At 40.7% G+C, this 21001-nt stretch overlaps 1 protein-coding gene across 3 annotated transcripts; it reads left to right on the top strand.

Moving 5' to 3' along the window:
• The first annotated feature begins 411 nt into the window (after positions 1-411).
• ATMIN (ATM interactor) lies at positions 412-15490 on the top strand. Of its 3 annotated transcripts, XM_065661107.1 has the most exons (5): positions 412-664; positions 5705-5830; positions 6814-7013; positions 7979-8321; positions 8580-15490. In XM_065661107.1, the coding sequence occupies exons 1-5, from the start codon at positions 434-436 to the stop codon at positions 9804-9806; spliced, it is 2127 nt and encodes a 708-aa protein (XP_065517179.1). In that variant the 5' UTR covers positions 412-433; the 3' UTR covers positions 9807-15490. The 3 variants fall into 3 exon arrangements, with proteins under 3 accessions (XP_065517179.1, XP_065517177.1, XP_065517178.1); XM_065661105.1 differs by having other exon boundaries at positions 7979-15490; XM_065661106.1 differs by lacking the exon at positions 412-664 and adding an exon at positions 731-749 and having other exon boundaries at positions 7979-15490.
• The last annotated feature ends 5511 nt before the right edge of the window (positions 15491-21001 follow it).

Here is a 21001-nt window from a genome sequence, read left to right as displayed (position 1 = left end):
CCTCCTCCCTCCAACGCCCCGCCTCAGTAATGGCTCCTCCTCCCCTCAGCGCCCCACCGCCCTAATACCTCCTCCTCCTCGCCTTAACGGCCCGCCACAGCAATAGCTCCTCTCCTCCTCCCTTCAGCTCCCAGCCGCCCTAATGGCTCCTCCTCCTCCTCCCCTTAACGCCCCGCCACAGTAATGGCTCCTCTCCTCCTCCCCTCGGCTCCCAACCGCCCTAACGGCTCCCCCTCCTCCCGTTAGCACCCCGCCGCAGTGACGGCTGCTCCGCCCCCCCGCGCCCCGCCGCAGTAATGGCTCCTCCTCCCCCCGGCGCCCCGCCCGCTGACGCAGGGGGCGGGGCCGCCCGCCGCTCCTGCTGAATATTCACTCTTCGCGGCGGGCATTGGCGGCCGCGCCCGGAAGCGGGGAGCGAGCAGCTGACAGCAAAATGGCGGCGGCGGCCGGGCGGCGCGGTGGGGCGCTGGGGCGGCCGCCGGCTCCTGTGCCTGTGTCCTTGCCGGTGGGGGACCTGCCGCCCGCCGGCGAGCTGGTGCGGCCCTCGGTGACAGAGCTGTCCCAAGTGAGGACCAACATCCTGTGCACCGTGCCCGGCTGCGGCAAGGTCCTGCCCAACAGCCCGGCTCTCAACATGCACCTCAGCAAGGCCCACCCGGTCCAGGTACCGTCACCGCCCTGAGCCGGGCCCGCCAGGCGCTTCCGTCTTGCTGAGCCCCGAGGGGCTCGGTCTGTGGGGCTCTTTAATGGTGCGGCTTATTCCTCCTCTCTGGGCCGTATCCCCGGGACCACCGCGGACCCTGCTGGGTTCCGGAACCGCCGTGCCGCGGATGAGGGGGTTCGCTTCTCTGGTCTGTACGGGGGGCTCTGTGGGGATGTTCTTGGGGCGCGTAGTGGTGTGGGTGGGGTGGTCCGGAGAGGACGGGGGAGTGTTTCTTGTCTGCTTCAATCCCTCCACGTGAAAAGTATGCGCGTACGTCTGTAATACACGAGAGTGTGTGCGCAGTCTGACCCGTCGTAGGGAGAATACCAGTGAGACTACTTATAGGGGAAAAAAAGCCAGTTTTGTACTGGCGTTAAACATAACAAAGGCGGTGAAAAGTTCTTTGGGGCTCAGTTTCTGGTATCTCACTTGCCTGTCGCTTCTCTTTCTGCAGTAAGTTACAGCCCCACTTGAGAGGTGCTGTGCAAACACACTGTTTCCTACCCTTGGCAGTTGGCAATGCACCAACATCCAAACGCCGAGTGCTGTTATGCTGGGGGCGGGGGGAGTTGTTTGTGTTTTAAAATGTCTGTGAGCCAAAACCCAAAAACGCTAGCTGGATGCCGTTTTGGAAACAAGCTCTCATTGCCATAGTACTCGTGACAAAACAGCACACACTGCGGGGGGAGGAGGGCCGCAGTTCTGCTAGCATGTCAGTGCTGTGTGGGCCTTTCAGAAGCATATCCTGTACTGTTCTCAAAACCATAACACGGAGTGTGTGAAGGCAAATCTGATTCCTATAAAACTTGAAGCACAGCATTCATACCTGCATTCTGAAAACGCAGCCCCGGTGTGCAGTAAAGATACTTGTTTTGTGAAATGACTAATTCCAGGATCTGATCTGTGTTACAGATGGTCATGGGTGATGAGCACAAGGAAGTACTCTCAAGTATACTTGATATCTCCCGTCTGTATTATTTCATTTCCTAATACGCGCTACAGCTTTAGTGCGTGTGCTGCATTGTATCTCACGTGTGTAGGAGTGGAGGTACAGCAGAAGTTGAAAACGCTCATTCAGGTTCAGCAGACAGTCATCTCGGATCATGCTCTGAATGTATGCAGCAGCCAGCAACGAGCAGAGCTGTGGGTTACAGCTCATGGGTGAGGAAGCGCGGCTCGCTCACCAGTCGCCTACGTAGCTACTGTCGGTGCTTTGCAGAATTATAACATGTCATACACCTCATTACCAAACCTTGTGACAGCTGGGATGAATACTGAAACATGGATGGATGCAGGTCTTCAGGAACATCAGGCTTATTCCAGGGGTGCTGTAATTGAGAGTAAGATCTTGAGGCTTAAGGGAGGCTAGGTTTTCTGTAATGTGCATTATGCATGGCTCAAGAATGCACCTTGGATGAAAGGCTAAGGATATGAAGTCAAACAGGTGCAAACCTAGGTGTGTGTTTCTCTGTTCCTGCAGAAGGAGATGAACTTGCCCTAGTATTTTAGTTTTAGTATTTCATTTTAAGAGATAACTGTATCCCCAGAGAAAAAAAGTTTAGTAGATTGCATTTGTTAGTGAAAAATGAGGACTTAGTGATGAAGCAGCTTTGCAAATGAGATGGTAAGAAGCCTTTCAGGAAGGAGAGAACTTAGGAGTGCTGAAGAGAAGGGAGGTTGACTTGGTTAGTTTTCTTTATAAAAGTAGCACCAGTAGGATCTTTTGATGCCAACACCAGAAGTATTGTTGCAGAGGAAGGACATTTACATAGGAAAGCAAGATTACCTTGTAAAAACTGTGTCAAGCTAGTACAAGGTTATAGTCTTGTGGAGTGATACCAAAAATTTGATCAGTCGTGGTTTGTAACAGAAAACTGAGATGGCAAATGCTTACAAAAGCTGTTTGGTCATACAGTGTGCCGTTAGGGTAATGCTGCTGTGAGAGGGGCAAGCCTAAAATATGTCAGGAGGGTATTCTTGGTCACTGGTGTAGGGTAGGAACCCACTTCAAATGAGCTAAAATGAACCCAGAAGAGGTGTAGAAAAGGGCTATTAAGGATGATGAACAGCAATTGTGTCTGACAAAGAGAAATGAGGAGAATTTGGCTTGTTTGGTCTAACAAAAGAAGACATGATAAAGTGCTAACGATAGCAATGTTTGTCTTCTAGCTGTCTCCTTAGCTTTACTAGGCCACAGGGCTTGTAGCAACAATGTGGAAAACAGCAAGGAACAGTCCTTGCTCATGGTGTAGTCAAGGTGAACTTGGTAACATTTTGCCCTTCTGCAATAGAAAGGCTTACTCCAAAGAATTAATTTAAAACAGTAAGTTAGACTAGACTGTAGCCAGTTACTAAACCAGTTTTTTTTTTCAGCAGATGATCATACATTTCTTTACGAAATAACATGAAAAGAAGTGCATTTATTCTTATTATAAAAACTATTGTGGTAATGTGATACTTGCATTTGTCTAAACCATGCCAAGGGTAAGCTCCCCTTTTCAGTTCAGCACTGACTACAGCCTCCCTGCTATCGCAGGAATACACAGAATTGTCTCCTTTGCATTTTCCGTGTTGTTGCCACAAGCCCTGTCTGCACATCAGTATTCCTTACAAATACAGGGGTCTGGTTGTGAGAAGTTATTGAACAAATACCGACCAATAATAGCGGTGGGTGGATATTGTAGAAACGTGGGAAGTGAAATCAGCTGCACAAGGACAGGACTTGTGAGAAGAGAAGGTCTGACATGTGAGCAGCCAGATGGGGTTTTGAGAAGGTGTGGGATTAACCATTTAGAGCCAGGAGGGCTTTGACGGTGGTCAAACCAGGATTACTGTCTGGGTAGAGTATCTCTCAACTTGCATCAGCAAATTTATGGTGGTCTATGCCTCAAAAGTCTGTGTTCAGCCGTTGAAAGAACCTCTTGCTCATCTCATGTTTATGTTGCTTTAAAACACTTGGTGTTATCCTATACCGTAGTGCGTAAGTAGTTTTAAGTACCCTGACTGTGGTTTACCTGTTAAGTGCCTGAACAGACTGACATGAAGTGTGTTGGGTTGCGACATTAACGATAACACATTTGGAATAACTTCTTATTTAGGAATGAATAACTCCACTTGCCACTTACTAAATATATTTATTTCGTCTGCAGTATGAGAGACCAAGCATAGTTTTGACTTGAAGGCAGATCTTTTCTCCTGAAGGCTTTGAGACTGGCATCCAAGTGTTTCTGGGTAAACTTAGGGTTAAAAAATGTAATTGGGGTAGTGGGGCTGGAACAACTAGATTCTTTTGAGTCATGTTCCTGGTTTGGGCAGTGGCTCTGGGAAGTGCAAAAACAATCACAGTGATTATTCAGCAGAGATGAAGCAGGCCTGTTTATGAATGGTTTGTCCATGGCAAAAACTGCTGTATATGAAGGTGCTTAGAAGGTTAAAACTTTACATGAAAACTCCCTTTTGAAAGATTTATTCCAGGTTTTCTTGATGAAATGGCAGCAGATCACTTTGGTTGAGAGGCTTTGCTTTTTTGAGTATGGTATGTCGTTAATAAAAATGAGCTTGCTGCGGTGTCAGCAAGTAGCAGTGTTGAGCTTGTGGAAATGTAGCCAAAATGTTGCTTTAAGGGATTACCTTTTACACAGATTACTTTAGATTGAGAGAGGGGTTTGAAGAAAACCAAAGTCATTGAAATGTCCCACTCATCTGCTTCATAGTGTTCCTGAAGTGCAAATGAAAGCACTTCACAAGCAAGGCAGGGGTAGCTCAGCACACAGAACTGTTAGGTTGTGACTAGCAGCAGCTAGGGAAGAAACAGGGAAACCCTCTGTATTCTGGCAGCTGTGGCACATACTTGCTTTGCTTCACATAGGATGACTGTTGTGCTTTGTGGATTCCTTGTCTGCTCCAACCTGTGTAAACATGAAGCAGCTGGAGATCTGCCTGAAGATGGTAGGGAGTGACTGATGTAAAATCACCATTCTGCTGCTACTGTCACTGGGAAGTTGGGAGCAGAGCTGAGACAAGGCATGCTCCAAATTTTTCTGAATAACCACCTTGGGGATGCCATTGTGGATGACTGTGACTGGCTCTGGGGGTTTGGTTGGCCCCCTACTCTGTCCCAGGACGCAGACACTCACAGCTACTCTGCACATCAGGTTTTTAATAGTTCACTTGTTTTTTCTTGCTTAGACATAAATGCATGATGTTTCCACTGAGACCCTTTCAGATAGGATATGATTACAAGGATATGGCTTCTCTGGTTTCCATGGTTGTGTCAGTGGTAGCAGGTTTTATGTGGTTGAACAATCCAGACAATTTCTCTAATTTTCAGTGTGCATTTTTGAGGTCCTCTTTGAGCAAGTTATGCTGCTTTCTTCTACAGTGTACGTGTGATGGTCAGTGAGGCAGATCACACAGGAAGCTTGAATATAGGAACCACTAAACATTTGGAAGTTCAGAGTTAACAGTGACTTCAGTGAGATTTTATTTATGCTCTGAATCAAGTGGCAGAATGTACTTGGCATTTTTCATTTTATTACCAGTAAACTCTAAATAGTGCCAACAGAATTCTAATGTCAGGGGAGAGTTGGGTTACACCGTGTGTGACTAATTTTAATGGATCTTCAAGCAGACTGTGCTACTAACAAGTTAAAACCACACTGATTTGGCAGTGTAGTATCTGTAGGGAAAGCTTTTTGGCTCAGATAACACAAAAGGCAATTATAATTGGTGTGGGGCAGCAAGTATCTTGCTAGAAATAAATAGTACAGTACCACTATGTCGAGGTTGTGATTTCACTTCACAGTTTGATGGTACGTTTGCAAAGTAGCATCTACCTAGGTGAAAACTCCATTTGAGCTTTCAAATTACTTAGGAAAGTGCCTTCAGCTCATTGATGAGGGGTGTAAACGCAGTGAGTCAGAGTTGATGTGTATTCTGAATGTTGTGGCTTTCATACACAAATTTGTAAAATTGTCAACTTCTCTACTGCTTCTTTTTCAGGATGGAAAACTTAATGCACCAATAAGGAAGAGTTTGAAAACATCTCAGAAATTCTACTGCTGTCCTATTGAAGGCTGCCCTAGAGGACCAAACAGACCATTTTCCCAATTTTCTCTGGTCAAACAGGTATTCCTATTTCCTAAACTGTTATTTTCATGCTGATTTAGTCCTGACTGTGTCTCCTACAGAGTGTACACTTGTGCCTTCAGATGTGAGCAAAGCCTCTGAGCGTATGTCCTCAAGTTGGAGAATTGTGTTTAGAAACTCAGTGTGGGCGTATGGTTAAGGAATTTGCATGTTTGCGTTTTGATATCAGAAGGCTTGAACCTTTTGGTGAGGCAGATGCCAGTATGTTTTGCTAAACTAGAAGACAGTACCTCTCAGCCAATTAAAAATACGGAGAAAGATCAAAGGCAGGGAGAGGGAGAATCACAGTAGCAACCAATAATGGTTTAAAATTACCATTTTAAGTAGTTAGTTTAAACTGCTTTTTGTAAGTGGTCAAGAGATAAGAGTTTTTCTCTGTTTTAGTGTCAAAATGCAGTTGTTTACTAGTTACCTGCTTAAGAAAACATGTAAGACTTGTTTCTGAATGAATGAATGGAAAGAGCTCTTCTGCTATTGGTTACCCAGGATAACCTGGGGAGACTGTAGGAGATGGAGCGGCTGGCACTTGGTGCAGTGAATGAAAAGGAGAAGTTCTGGTGTTTGCTCTGAAGTTGACCTGTTTGACTTGCAAGTATTTGCTCAGTTGTAAGATCTTCAGGAATGTGCATGTGTTGCAACATATACTTAACTACATTCTTTAATAAATGTATGAATGAACCTTGTTAATGTCCACAGGAAACCTCCAATAGCATTAGGACACATATATCTTTATCTGTGTTGTAAGATATACATAGCACAAGCAGACTTGCACACTTTAAATTCTTTCTGTTGATTTGTTAAAGCTTGTAACTTATTCCTAAAGAGACTTTAAAAACAAATTAATTCTATGATTTGATGCTATTTAACAGCTAAAAAATGCAAATATTGTCTCCCCTAAACGTGATTTTCCTTTTTCTTAGCTTAGCTCAAAGCTAATGTTTGCTTCTCATTGTGTATTCTAGCACTTTATGAAAATGCATGCTGAAAAGAAGCACAAATGTGATAAATGTAGTAACTCCTATGGTACAGAGTGGTATTTGAAACGACATATAGAGGTCTGTGGCAAGACTTTCCAGTGTACTTGTGGGTGCCCTTATGCCAGCAGAACAGCATTACTGTCGCATATTTACAGAACTGGCCATGAAATTCCTGCAGAACACAGGTAAAAATGAAGAAGTTAAGTAATGATACTCATGTTCATAACCAAGTTCTCTGACTTGGCTTTCTATCTCTTTCTGTTGATTAAATTGTAACTAAGCTCACATTGTTTTAGCTGTACAGCAGTTTGCAGTTTCTTTGTTCTGTTGCCTTTGGTAGTTTCTGTTTTGTTGAAGGCAAGGACGATTGTCTAATCAATAAGATAAGGTGTCCCCACTTACAGTCCAAGAAGTACTGATGACACTGCACTGCATGGTGTAAATGCTGGTAGTTACTGTTCTATCTGCTTTTACAGTTCTGTAAAAGTAGAGATTATATGGAAATGTTTATGGGTGGTAACTGATGTGGAATGCAGTTTGGCTTTTCTTGTATAGTCGGTTTTGCAAGTTTTGGTGGAGGTTTCTTTTCTTTTTAATTGCTGTATATGCGTGTGTAGATTTAAATTTGTCTTAATATGTACATATGTTTTATAAAGGGTAGTCTGTTTCCTGAGGCCTAACCTGACTGATTTGGAAATAAAACTGCTGCAAAATCAAGTTTTATGTGAAGGAATGCTAACTGTATCTTTGGTTTCCGCAAGAGGCCTTTGCCTATACACTCGTTTTAAAAGCTCTGTTCCTTCAATGCTCAGTCTGAGTTAGCATCAAAGTTAGAAATTAAACTTGTCTTTAATTATAGTAGTTAATGTACAAGGGGGAAGAAACTGTCTAAACTTCCACTTCCATTTAGAAATAAGTCTCCATAGAAGGGGTAACCTTTTTTTCTTTTTTAAATGGGAGAGTGAGGAATGAAATCTGACACAACTGAAGTTCATGGAGTCTTTTTATGTTTAATCAGGGTTAGATGCCTTCTGTATACTCAACCGCATCGGCAACTTCAGTTTATATTTTCAATGCAGTGACTCAAAAGAATGGCAAGCAGATGTTTTGTGCTTGAAAGGAGTATAAATTATTGATCTCGTGTTCACAGGGATCCTCCTAGTAAGAAAAGGAAAATGGAAACCTCTGTACATAATCAGCAGTTGGCAGAGAAAGCGAATGAAGCATTCATCAACACACACAATAATAATCCTGGCACTCAGGAACTGGAGTCCTCTGAAGTGAAACTAGCAGCCTCTCTTGAAGGCTCCTGCAATTCTAACCTCACGAACCAAATGCAGCCAAAATGTATGCCGAAGATGCTCTTACCAAAGCCTAAGGTGGCTTTGGTTAAACTTCCAGTGATGCAGCTTGCTCACTTGCCTGTATATGTATCTGCAACAGACTCTTCTGTGAAACCTGCTGTAGTGGCTGTTGATAATCAAGGTTCACTTGTAAGTACTGTTCATTTATTGCCTCAGTCAATAGGAATTCTGATTCCTGCACTGGAGGCAGAAACACTTGTGTTTAAAGACAGTATGCCTGTTTCAAAAGTGACAAATTCTGGTGATCGTGAACCCGTAAGTACTGGTTTACAAGTTGAGTTGGATAAGGTTACATTGAGTAACACAGGGCAGGAGATGGGGAATGTTTGTCACAAGAATAAAATCTCTTCAATTAATATACAGACTGACTTATCTTATATTTCACAGAACTTTGTACCAGCTGCAACCTGGACTCCCAGTTCTTCCGTATCCTCTTGCTCTCAGACAGATCTGTCATTCAGTTCACAGGTTTCGCTGCCCATCAGTGTACAAACACAGACACTACTGCCAGCTTCCAAACTGACTTCATCCATAGCTGCCCAGACTGATGCTTTTAGTCAGGCTTGTTTTCCATCATGTGGCATTTCTAGAGAGACTCAAACCAGTACGACACAGGACTCTATTGATGGAAGGGTACAGATGGACCAGGCTGTCATGTGCAGTGAGATCTTTGACAATGTTGATTCATCATATGTTTCTACTCACATTGAACTTCCAGAAAACAACTTAATGCCTGCAAATATAGATCAAACCTTGCTGCAAAGAAGTAATTGCAAGAGCCTGAATCAAGATACGGTGAAGTCTGAATCCCTTATCAACTTCAGTACACAGCCTAATATACTTCCACCTCAAAATACAATGGATAATCAAACCCAGACAATGGACTTGCTAAGCGATCTGGAAAACATCTTTTCAGGAAACATGCCTGGCCAGACACTGGATAATCGTAGCCTTTTGTCTGAGACGAGTTCTAATGCTGACACGCATCTGCCGTCTGGTCCATCACAGAGCACAGGAATAGACTTTGACATTGAAGAGTTCTTTTCAGCATCCAATATTCAAACTCAGACTGAAGAGAGTGATCTTGGTACTCTGAACCCTGAGCCGGTTTTGGAGTCACTGGACATAGAAACTCAGACTGATTTTTTATTTTCAGATAGTGCAACTCAATCGTATAGCTGCCGAGGAAATTCTAACTTCTTAGGTTTGGAGATGTTTGATACACAGACACAGACAGACTTGAATTTCTTCTTGGACAGTAATACCCATCTGCCTTTAGGGAGTATTCTGAAGCAGTCTACTTTCTCCATGAGTACTGACTCATCTGATACAGAAACCCAGACAGAAGTATACCAGGCTATTAAAAATACACCTACACAGAATATTGAAAGCAAAGTCCAGCTCAGTAGTGCTGAAACACAGACTATGGATAGCTGCTTTGAGAATCTAGGAAGTTTATTCCTTACCAGTAACGAGACACAGACAGCAATGGATGACTTTCTTCTGGCTGACTTGGCCTGGAACACAATGGAATCTCAGTTCAGTTCAGTAGAAACACAGACCTGTGAAGAGCTGTGCTCCTTGTTTCAGAGCTCTGACAAGCCCAGCCATTGAGTGCTACTTAATATAACCATTTCCTGTGGTCTGAAATTAAGTTATTGGGGTGGGAGAAGTGGCTTGACCAAGTCATCCACTTTGCTTTATTGAATGTAGTTATTGTGACGAGTTGACCTAAGAGACTTCTCGTGCTGAAGGTACTCTATCAAATATGTATAACTTGCCATAAACTGTGTGTGTGAATGGAGGGGAAGGGGAAGCTGTAACATGTTAATGTACATTTGAACCTTAAAAAAGAATTCATGGTGCCTATGTTTTTTCCTGAAACTCCTTTAGGGAGGTGATACTGCTTTCATTTAAACAGAACAACTTTTGAAGTTGCTCTGTGTACGTATGTATCTTTATCTACTCCTGGCTTACATACAAGGTTCCAATGTGCTGGACCAAAACCCTAAGTTGTCCAGTTCAGATGCTTCCCTGAACTTCTTGGGGGAGGATTCTATTAGTGTAAGCTACTTCTATTTCCTTTTTTGTAGTAGCTTGTATTTTAAATCTGGCATGAACATAATAAGCCGTATTGTTGTCTTTTTCTTTATGCCTTCACAGCTCATTCTCCTGCATAAGCTGGTATTTTCCAAACACTAGAGACATAGAGACTCCTGGATTGTTGAATATATTTATTACGAAACATGTAGAAAACAGTAATTTTTTTTATATTTTTCCCTAAGTGGCACAGATGTCCTTTGAAGTATAGAAAAAGAACTTTGAATTCGCAACTGTAGGAGAAGTTAGTGTGTTGTCCTTTTAGGTAGTGTAATAAACGGGACTAACATTTCTAGAGTCTTCAGGAGGGATTTGCTTAAATTATTTCTGTCTCTAAGATGTTAATGTTACAATGTGTGTGCCTCAAAGACTGGAATAATTTGTTTTTGTTGAAATTCTCTTAGCTTTATTAAGATACAAGTTGAGAAGTGTTACAGTGGTTTATACCTCTATTACCTTAACAGAAATCTTTACAAATGGGAATTTAAATTCTCTGAGTTACTTATCTGGACTCCTGGTTTTGGACTTCCCACTTCCAAAACCAACTGGAATCCTTACAGCAGAGCTGGGAGATCACCTCACAAAAGCCCTTTCAGAACAGCTGTACCTTGCTTTTATGCATCTGCAGCCCCTCAGTTCCTACAGCTGATAGAGAATTTTTCTGAGTGTAGCCAAATTCAAACAAACTGACTTTTTTTTTTCCCTTTTTTTGCCAGAGAAATAAAACGTGACCTTTTGGATTTTTATTTTTATTTTCAATATTCAGCTTGCCCCGTATGTCATTGTTTGCAGTACTTTTAATGTGCATGAAAAAGAAATGAAGCTGTGAATGTATGGTGGAATTCAGCCTTAACTAATTTTTGTATCTTACTATGATACCTACAAAATGTAGGCCTCTAGTTTTGTCCTGGACAGGCTTTAGTTTCGGTTACCTTAAGTGAAAAGAGAAACCTCTTCGTGTCAAGTTCCTGGGCCTCTGACAGACTTTAGTCCTCCATTGTGAGAGGAGCGGTGTTGGCTATGTATTTACTGGGCAGCCCACCAATAAACATATGCCCAAGCCTTAGTTTTTGAAGGCTCACTATGCTTTGTGCTTCCTATCCTCAGCTCAGGGGTGTGGGAGTTATGTTACTCATCCGCTGCAGCTAGCTTGTTTTGTTGGAAATGAGCAATACCTTTCTTTTTGTCTCTTCCTGACACCCTTTGAATTGCCATGGTTCACACTACACTAATGTGGTAAGTGTATACTTTTACTGGAAGTAATATCTTTATATTAACCCTGAAGGTCATGTTTTCCTCCTGAAAAACTGAAAACGCAGCTGTGTTGCCTCTTTAATTTTTCAGCATTTCTGGTGCAATTTCAGAGTCTTCCAGTTTTTGGCTGAAGAAACTGCAAAAAGAAATCTTGTAATTTCCCCCCAGGAGTACAGTAATTCTGCTTTGAGGAAGGCCCCGCACCGGGCTTCACAGTGACTAAAGTTCTCATCTTAAAGGTGGGATGTATTAAAAACAGGCAGGGATTGCTTGTTGCTGTGTCTTCTGAAAATATGACTGATTCACATTTATTTGCCTGCTTTGAAATTGGGGAAATAAGATAACAACGTTAGGTTAGTTTATTCTATTGCAGTATTTTTGTAGTAATGTTGCATCTTCACATTTTTAGTGGTTTTCCTTCTTTCTTCCCTCTGACTGGAATACTAGAGAATTCTTCATACATAGGCTTCTGTTCCCCATGTGCGAGTTGCACTGACACATGGAAGAGAAGCAGCTACTATAAATCTGATTGGAGAAAACAGCATTTTCCACAGCTGTAGAAGGAAGAAGGCCCATGACCTCTGAATTTAGAAAGCCAGTCTTTTTTCTATGAGAGAGGGAATCTTAGGTGATGAGGAGCAGAATGGTGAAAGGCTTTGAACTGAGCCACGTGAGAGACCAGCTAGCGTTTAAAGAACTTTGAAACTAATTTACAAATCAGAATGAGAATTGCCACGTTCTTATGGTGGAAGCCAAAGCTCTTAACTGGAGTGACTATCACAAAAATAACTAAGGTTTGTGTGAATGCAGTCATGCAGTGTAATCATTACTCATATGTTTTAATTTGTAATTGAATGTGTTGATAACCTTTGTGTATTTTATTGGAACATGCAAATACCATTCCCTTCCCTCATCCTATGGATTTAAAATAGCTTGAACTTAATTAGGTGAACACTGTACCACAACATGAAATTATTTATTAAAACTATTAAGACATTATTTCATGTGTCTTTATGGTCCAAAGGACGTGGCTCATTCTGACCAAAATTAACTTTTTTCTTCACAAACTTGGTTCTTCATAAATCATTCATGGAAGTCAGAAACCGGTTTAGATCCTGTGTCACTGGCATATGTTGCTCAGTTTGCATTTATTAAGTATTTTCGTGAAGGCTGCAACCAGACTTCACAGTTTGCTGAATCTCACAGTAAATCTAATGAAACATTATCTGCAATACTGTTGCTGAATATTTTTCACATTTGAACAAGTTCTTTAAGGCGGCTAATTTACTATTTTGGCCATTGTTTTAAAAGTAAACTTCAGTTAAAACTATTACTTGGTAGTCCTAAATGATACTTGACTCCCTTTTTTTGCAGTTTGTCTCTGGTTTGATTTTTCAAGGCACTGTGTTGCAAGTATTGGTCAGCAGTAACTTACTACTTCGCTTATTCTCTTTTGTATCCTCTATTGCCATTTGAACTGCTATGAAGGAAGTAGCATCAGATTCTCCATAGCCTCTTAGCACAAATACTTGTCTGGAAGTGATACTAATGCTACTTTTACCTACTGTTTGCATTCCCTGCTTAATTCTGCTAGGCTGTGATTACTGGATCTGGATCTGGATGCCTGGGTAATGCTACTCTAAAATTGAATTGGTAGTTTTGTATTTTCACGTGAGCTTTTCTTAAGCATGTAGGAAAAAATGAACAAATGAAACACAGCAAATTTGGGATTCTATGAGAACATAAGCACAAAACAGCTGAAAAATTAGAGGTCTGGTTTGTTGCCTTCCATGTTTATTTGTCACAGTCCTAAAGGTTTGTAAAGACAGTAAATCTGTGTTTCTTCTGCTTTTTGCTATATTTGCCTCTTTTTCTTCTAATATACTTGTAAATACTGATTTCTGCTTTCAGTAAGGAAGGAATCCTCTCCCCACACTTCATGTCAGCCTAGAGAAATCAGTAGTTTAAAGTCAGAGTTTGCTAATGCTGCATATTCTTAGCTGTGCAGAGCTGCTTGTGTCTAGAAAATTCTAACTTCCAAAGGATATGAAATCTTGATATATATATACTTGCAGCTATACATTAAACAGCTGTAATACAAGCTGTAATACAAGCCTTTTGAGACCTCATCCAGTTATGAGGTCAATGTCTGTAACTCAGTTTATGTACCTGACACTCCTCACAAATTTTTATTCCACATGAATATGTGGAATAAATGACACAGTCATTTCTTTCTGTTGAAAACAAAAGGCTGAATTTCCCTGATAAGTTATATGTACCTTGATTGTGTGCAGGCAACAGAAGAGGCAACAGAAGAAAGAAAGGTGACTGCCTTCCACTGTTGTAAATCTTTCTCCTTCTAATACCTGCTCACATGCTTAGTCAGATCTGAACTGATTTTATGTTTTGGTGAGGCTGGGTAGAGGTGTAAGTGTTGGCAGGAATGCGATCTTAAGGCATTAGCTTTTTTTTTTAATAACCTTTCAAATACAGGGTAAGTCAGTAGAACTAACACTGAATCAACATGGAGTGCTCAACTTGGAAAAGAATATGCTGCTGAAATGACAGCTCAGAGGTGAACCAAATGTACTTGCCTTTATTATTAAGGGTGTATGGCTTCCTGTGCTTTAATATATTTCTGATGTGTTAGGGTTTTTTTATATGTGATCTTAATGTACAGTTCACGGTTCCAAATATATTCACACCAAAATGTTGTTAATGTTCTGGGGCTTGCAAGCTTTTTTGTTCACATTGGGTTTAAGGTGCTGCTATGAGTGTGTTCCTGGTAGAACAGGCCTAATGTAAACAGACTTCTATTAATCCTTGACGTGAACACTGGGGATAGGGCTGTTTAATCAAAGCAAGCTTCAATTCATGGTGTGAACATGCGTCTCTTGTTTCTTTTGTTGCTGTTTTTTAACATTTGATATGAACCTAAACGTGTGCTAGAAGGATTTGCTGCTTAGGATGTGACTGAATTTTCTTGTTTAAAATGCCATTGCTATACAATTAACAGGATCAAGGAACGACATGGTTCAACTCTGTCTTGCAGTCAGGTTGAGGGTACATTTGTATTCGTGCGGGTGACTCTTCCACTTCACCAAAAATGGAGCTGGACAGCCTGAAACCACAGAAAATCCTGAAGGAACTGCTGAGTTAAATAACCCAAGTCCTTTGCTTCTGATTCTTTTTCATATACTGGCTTTACAGCAACATCTGCAACATAACTAGCAGTGGAGTATAATAGATGACTCGGGATAACGTAAAGTGTACGTTTCACACCACCTAATACATTACATTCATGCTTGAGGCACTTGCATGCAGAGCAAGATTGGCAGTACATCTGTCTACAAGTATTTGCAAGTGCAGCTATGATAAAGCTAGATATGAAAGACAGCCATATATATATATATATTTTTTCCATTTACAGAATTCAACACCTGATTGCGATCTAATTTTAACTTATTATTATTTGGAATGGATGAGTAGTAAATCTCATGGGTGAGTCTTTCCCAAAGAATGTGTGAGTTAATCTCAGCAAGGCTGAGAACTGTCCTTAAAATGTTTCTCTTCTCTTCACTAGTGAGATTTTGATCTAGTGGACAAACTTAGTTTTCAAAGGATGTCCGTGTTTAATTCTTCCTATTTAAGCCAGAAAACTTCCACTGAACAAAAGCAAACCTTCATTTCTTAGGCCTATTTTACAAGTGACAATCCCAAAGAAGGAATGTTGTCCTAGTAATTGTGAAACTTTTGAGTATATTAATGCATGCAGAGAAAACCTTGTGCCAAAATACTGTTTCATTTTTCCCTCTATCGGAAACTGAAGTGTTACACAAAGCTACTAGTAAGTTATTCACAAGTATTGAAACATTTTGTTCACAAATGAAGCACTTAGTCCTGTAAGTTATACATATTTTGGAATAAAGTTAACTTGAATCAGTTTTTTGGCTTCTGTTTTAATGGCTACAGTTTGCCTACAGAGGCATTGGGTGAGGTATTCAGTGCCTGTTGGTAAGTACCACCCGTTGCTCCTTTACGTCTTACCTTTTGAAAGCTAAGTGTCTTTGGAATTGGTAGAGATTTTGTAAATTAAAACATTATGGTTTTTAAGTTAAAAAATTATAGTGTCAGTCCTTGATCTGCAGAGGTGTAAAAAGTTTTCCTTTGTAGTCCTCCATTAATCTTAGGAAGTTCAAACTCACAACACAAATGTAATCATAATGTCAAGATGCTGCATTTCATAAACTGGAAATAAATTATTCGAGAGGTTCTCTGCTATAGGTGAACCTAGGCATAGACTTCTGTGTGGGATCTGATGCATACAGCGAGGGCTAGATTCTTCAAAGCCAGCAGCATCCATGTTGCCTGCAGTAGTGCTCCCTCTCAAACCTCTTGGCAGTGAGTACAAAATTAAGTCTTAAATTATCTTGTATGTACAGTGGAATTCCTTTTCAGTTTCAGCTCACTGACAGATAAATGTGTTTCGTCTACAATAGATCGCAAGACAGAAGGATTATTTTGCATTCTTCTCCCTTGTCATCCACCCCTTCTGTAGTTTTCAAGATCTCTAGAGTTGTAAGTTGCATCAAGTACAAATTCAACTGCATTATGAGTGGTTTTCAAAGTGTCCTACTAGAAAATTACAATCCTTTTTAACAGCTTATATTGTTTTGCAATGTATTTTATGTAACTGAGAAAATAATGGCCACTACAAGTATTTTAGAAAAGCAGGAAGCTAGAGTAGTTTGGTTTGGCGTATGGATCATACTTTCTCCCTTTTCTTCCTGTACAGTTCCCATCTTTAGTAGTGGTCCCACCATTTTCTGTTAATTGGAGGATATTAAATGGTGGTTTCTACCGTTACCTGTGTATCTTACAGATGTAACTCAGAGTAGGTGAACTAAAATTTCATCTGTACCATTACATCATCTGCAGTCATGAACGAAGCATTTTCTGATGTGTAGTGGGCTGCAGGTTTCAGTTGCACAAGGCTGTGTTCAGCCCTAGTGGTAGCAAAATAGGGAAGTATTTCCAGAGGGGAGTATGTCTTAAGTGTCCAGAAAACAAATTCCTGTTTAATTAAAACTTTAAAAGCACTTGAAAATGTGATACATACAAGAAACATACAAGATGCTGACGCTCCATTTAGGAATAACAGCCCTATTCCTATCATAAAGATGATTCCACTTAGTTTAGGCTGTTATTTCAGGCTTTTAGTTACTCAGAACAGATCTGGCTCATGAGCAAAAGTCAGATACTGTGACAGACTGGTCCTTATGAAACTTGCAGAAATGGCAGGCAGTGTAAAAGGCAGGACAAGCTTTAACTCTTGATTGAAGACAGACTGAGATGAAAATGGCTCCTTAGAGACCAGGGAAGCTTTCTGCAGTTTTGAACTACTTTCTTGTTTGCTTTTGTTGAAAACACTTATTTCTTCCTCTAGCAGTGAAAGCATCACTGACCAGTTTGTGTTTAGTTCCTGAATTTCCTTCACTTCAAGAAATGGCATGCTCACAAGCTGATTGTTTTCTGTCAAAACAATGCAACTGGAAATGATTTGCCTTCTGGCTCCAGGATTTGTCAGGGAGGCCTCTGGAAGCAGCCCTTTTGAAGCTTGGACCTGAAACAAAAGGGGAAAATGTTGATCTAACTTTCAGATGTTCTGTCATTGTATTTTTACATTGTTGCCAGCAATTCCCTTTTGGCTTGTTTTGATTTGGCACCTTGAATACAGGAAGCATTTCTAGCTGATTGAGCGCTAAAGTTTATTTCCTTTCTTTGAACAGGAATGGCTTTATTTTTGAGAGAATTTGCACATAAACAAGAAGCTGCTGTTTTCCTGTGCTAGAGGAATACAGTGTATTTAAGGACACAACTTAATGAAGCTTAGGATAGCTTAAGTGCTGTGTTACCGTTTCTTTATGTTCTAGGCCTTTAGTTAGTAAGTACCTTTTGTGGTCTGGTGTTACAGCAATAATCTGCAAGTGTGGTCCTTAGAATATTACCTTGTATCAAGTTGTACTAACTGATTTGACAGTTTGGGAAACCTCAGCAAATACCTTATCTGGCATGAAACACTGGAAAACGTGGAAATAAAGGTTATGGCTTTCTCTGCAACTTTAAACATTCTATTTCTGTAATGCTAAAGAATTTATTACCTGTCTGCAGTGGCTGAAACTTATTATAAGAAATATGTTTGCCTTTACTGTTAATTGGCAATGTAGTTAGTTCAGTTTTATCACTGAAGCAGCCCTATTTTCAGTTGTCTGAATGGGAGAGACTATCTTATTTCCTTCTGGGCTATGGAAAATGTTACTTGCTTCACATATGCATGTATGTTTGAATTTTCTATTTAGCAAAAAATGGGACTGAAGCAAGTATATCTGGATGTATTTATCTTGGGGCTGTTTGTGAAGGATGCTTTTGTAGAGCTTGCATTTTAGGTCTAAACAGGATTAGAAAATACATCGGGAAGGGAATGAAGAGAGGAAGAAAATGGTGTGTGTTAGAGGATGTCTCTGTTCTGACAGAATGATGCTGCACTTGTGTAACTGTGGCACCATAATTGAATGTCATCTGGAACACGTTACCACAACAAAAACCCTGTGTTTCCTGGAAATTAATAACCAGGACAAAGCTTTATTCCAGTTAATCATTGGCTGAAGTTTTCAGATATCCGGGTATTGAAAGAGGTAAAAGATGCATACAGATCACCATAGACCTGTTTTTCAACACATCTGTGCAGCTTCTGATGTGGGTGCTGGTGTGTTGGCTGCTTAGTAGGTGGCACAGCTCCCTCTGGAGCAGAGGTATTGCCGCTTGGAAGGTCCCATTTGCTGCCAGGAAACCAGTGGGCCCTGTTCCCACTTCCACTGCCACAACTGTCATGGTCTGCACCTCAACCTGATATGCCACTTCACCTTATGATACCCTTCTTAAAGAATTGTAACACTTTCTATACAAATTAGTGTTCTACAAGATTTCCAGATTTCCCAAAGCAATTCCCAGGCAAATTTGTGTTAGGAGACAAAGCAGACTGCTTGGAGTGTTATTTAACACTAGCACCCAGCTCCTGCATTGTTCTCCGGAGGTCATGGTGTGAGTATTGGGTGAAGTGATGAAGACATGTCATCCTTCTATTTTTTAAAGGAATAAACACATTATTCTTTAGGTACATAGAATACAGAACACCTGTTTTACTGAAATTGTGCATCTAAAGCTGGTAATTCTTTAGCTCTGGTGTTGAGATACCTGAAGATAAACATAATTAGCAAATCGATGCCAGAAAACTAAAAACTATGCTTATGCATGTTTATTAGTAAAAAATAAAAATTAATCTAAAAAGACATTGAATTCTTCCCTCTCTTTAAAAATGGAAACCATTTGCTACTGGGGGCTTTGCCCTGGTATTATCTTTCCCTATTCCAAATTTTTATCAAAAGCATCAAAGAGGGGAAGGGTAAGTTATAGTGAATCTCTATTCTGAATGGTGAATGGAATTGCAGTTACCTATGTATCTATGATAAGGCTGCTGTTTTGCTTTGGGTTGTTTGGGTTTTTTTGTTTAACACAAAAGCAAAAGAGAACTTGACCAGAATTTCCCTCATTTAGTATAAGATGAAACAAGGGTAAGTGAATATTAGAATGCACAGAATACATATTAAACAGAAACAAGACCACATTAATAGGATTAAAAAATTAGTATACTTACAATGAGTAAGAAAAAAAATAATAGTAGATAACTCTCAGTCCCACCACTGTCTGTTTTCCAGGTCATTTTCCATTTCTTTTGGGTGCCAAATTAGGAAGGAAGGTATGCATATGTGTGTGAGGCTCAATAGGATTTAGCACTGTTTAGATTAGAATATTATTAAATTCCCTGCAGAGTAGGCATGAATTTAAGAATGCTTCTAAAGTCAGGCATTGCTTCAATACTCAGCCACGTCAAATGCCGAATTATTGTGCTAGGCTACCATAGTCATTCAGAGAGAATCTAAGTGAAGAGGCTGTGCTCTCATCCCCAGAATAAGTTATTTATATCTCTAATGAATCTATCAGGAAGAAGCTAAACCTACATGAAAGTAATCAGCATTCATTAGCTTGTAATTCTATTAGTAGTGTCTACGAAGCCTACAAATATCCATGTTGCTCACAAGGATTTTTTTTTTTTTTTTCCTCACAGTCTAACAAGTTCTTTAAAAAGCATGAAATTACAACATAAAAATGTTAGGTCTGTCTAGACACAGCTTCCGCAGCATGCCTTACTGTTAAGGAAGGTAGTCCAGAAAGCAGTGGAATCTCCTGCTTTTTTTATTCATTTTCTGCCTTGACCTCAGCATACCTGCTCCTGACATTGTAGAATCATAGAATCATGGAATGGTTTGGGTTGGAAAGGACCTTAAGATCATCCAGTTCCAACCCCCCCTGCCATGGGCAGGGTTGCTCACACTAGACCATGTTGCCCACAGTCCTGTCCAACCTGGCCTTGAACACTGCCAGGGGTTACCAGTGAGAGCCCTGGATGTCATCATGGTTTGTGTATTTTGTTTTGTATATATTGGTTTCTACGTGGTATCTGCATACAGGCATGACAGCTGTTCTTTCTAAAAGCGATAGGATTAGAAGCAGTTGCAATGCTTTTATGCAAGAGCAGCGCCAGTGTAATTGCTCAGGACTGAGACCTTTATATGGCATGAGGTAAATGACGATTCATGGATTCCTATTTTTTGGCCTCTGGCCTCCCGATTACAGGAAGTAATCTCAGCCAAAGTGCCTGTGAGCATCTTCTAAGAGACAATGGCTTTTATAGTCTTCCAAGAAGGGTTTGCAGTATCCTCCAGCAGTGGCATCTTTCATAGGTGGAAGTACTTGTGAAGACCTAAAGCCAAAGAGCTGTTTGGACTAAGCACATTAATCTATTAATGCCTCACAGCTTCAGGATTTTTCTTATCTTTCAGGTTTCATATATATGTTCTTTTTATTGGCAGGTTCTTCATTTCACCTTGGAATGTTTGACTAGTGTAACTTTTTAAGTATTTCCATTTTAATGCCCTATGCTGTAGGGCAACAGACTTACTACAAGGGGTTAAAATCTATTCTGAAACTGTATCAGCTGTGGCACCTACACTTGTCTGGTCTTCCCGTTTTGGTTAATTTCTTGTAGTTTCAGCTTCTTGTTGTCATGACTGCAACATGTCTAACCCAAATGGCAACTGTGGGAAGTTCATTTGCCTTGGCTGGTTCTTGCACCTGGAAGCAGGCAAGCAGGTCAGTTCTACCCCAGCCTTGCACCTGGTAATGGCGAAAATGTGTTAAACCTAAGACAAGCTAAAGCACCGTAAGAAGCAATAGTCTTTGCTGATGCATCTGAACACTAATGCTCTTTGTGTTTTCTTCTAAGTAAAAACTAATAAGTAACTAATTCCTCACCAGTCCTATTTGATAACCTTGCA

The sequence above is a fragment of the Lathamus discolor genome, chromosome Z (assembly GCF_037157495.1).
Source record: "Lathamus discolor isolate bLatDis1 chromosome Z, bLatDis1.hap1, whole genome shotgun sequence".
NCBI classification, from domain to species: domain Eukaryota; kingdom Metazoa; phylum Chordata; class Aves; order Psittaciformes; family Psittacidae; genus Lathamus; species Lathamus discolor.
This window is presented reverse-complemented; position numbering and strand designations above follow the sequence as displayed.

What these genes read in the sequence shown, in the direction of transcription:
- ATMIN (XM_065661105.1), top strand. Translation starts at nt 434, where the DNA reads ATGGCGGCGGCGGCCGGGCGGCGCGGTGGGGCGCTGGGGCGGCCGCCG. An exon ending in AATTTTCTCTGGTCAAACAG is followed by an intron (nt 5,831 to 6,813) that starts GTATTCCTATTT and finishes TGTGTATTCTAG; the next exon opens with CACTTTATGAAAATGCATGC. An exon ending in GAAATTCCTGCAGAACACAG is followed by an intron (nt 7,014 to 7,978) that starts GTAAAAATGAAG and finishes TCGTGTTCACAG; the next exon opens with GGATCCTCCTAGTAAGAAAA.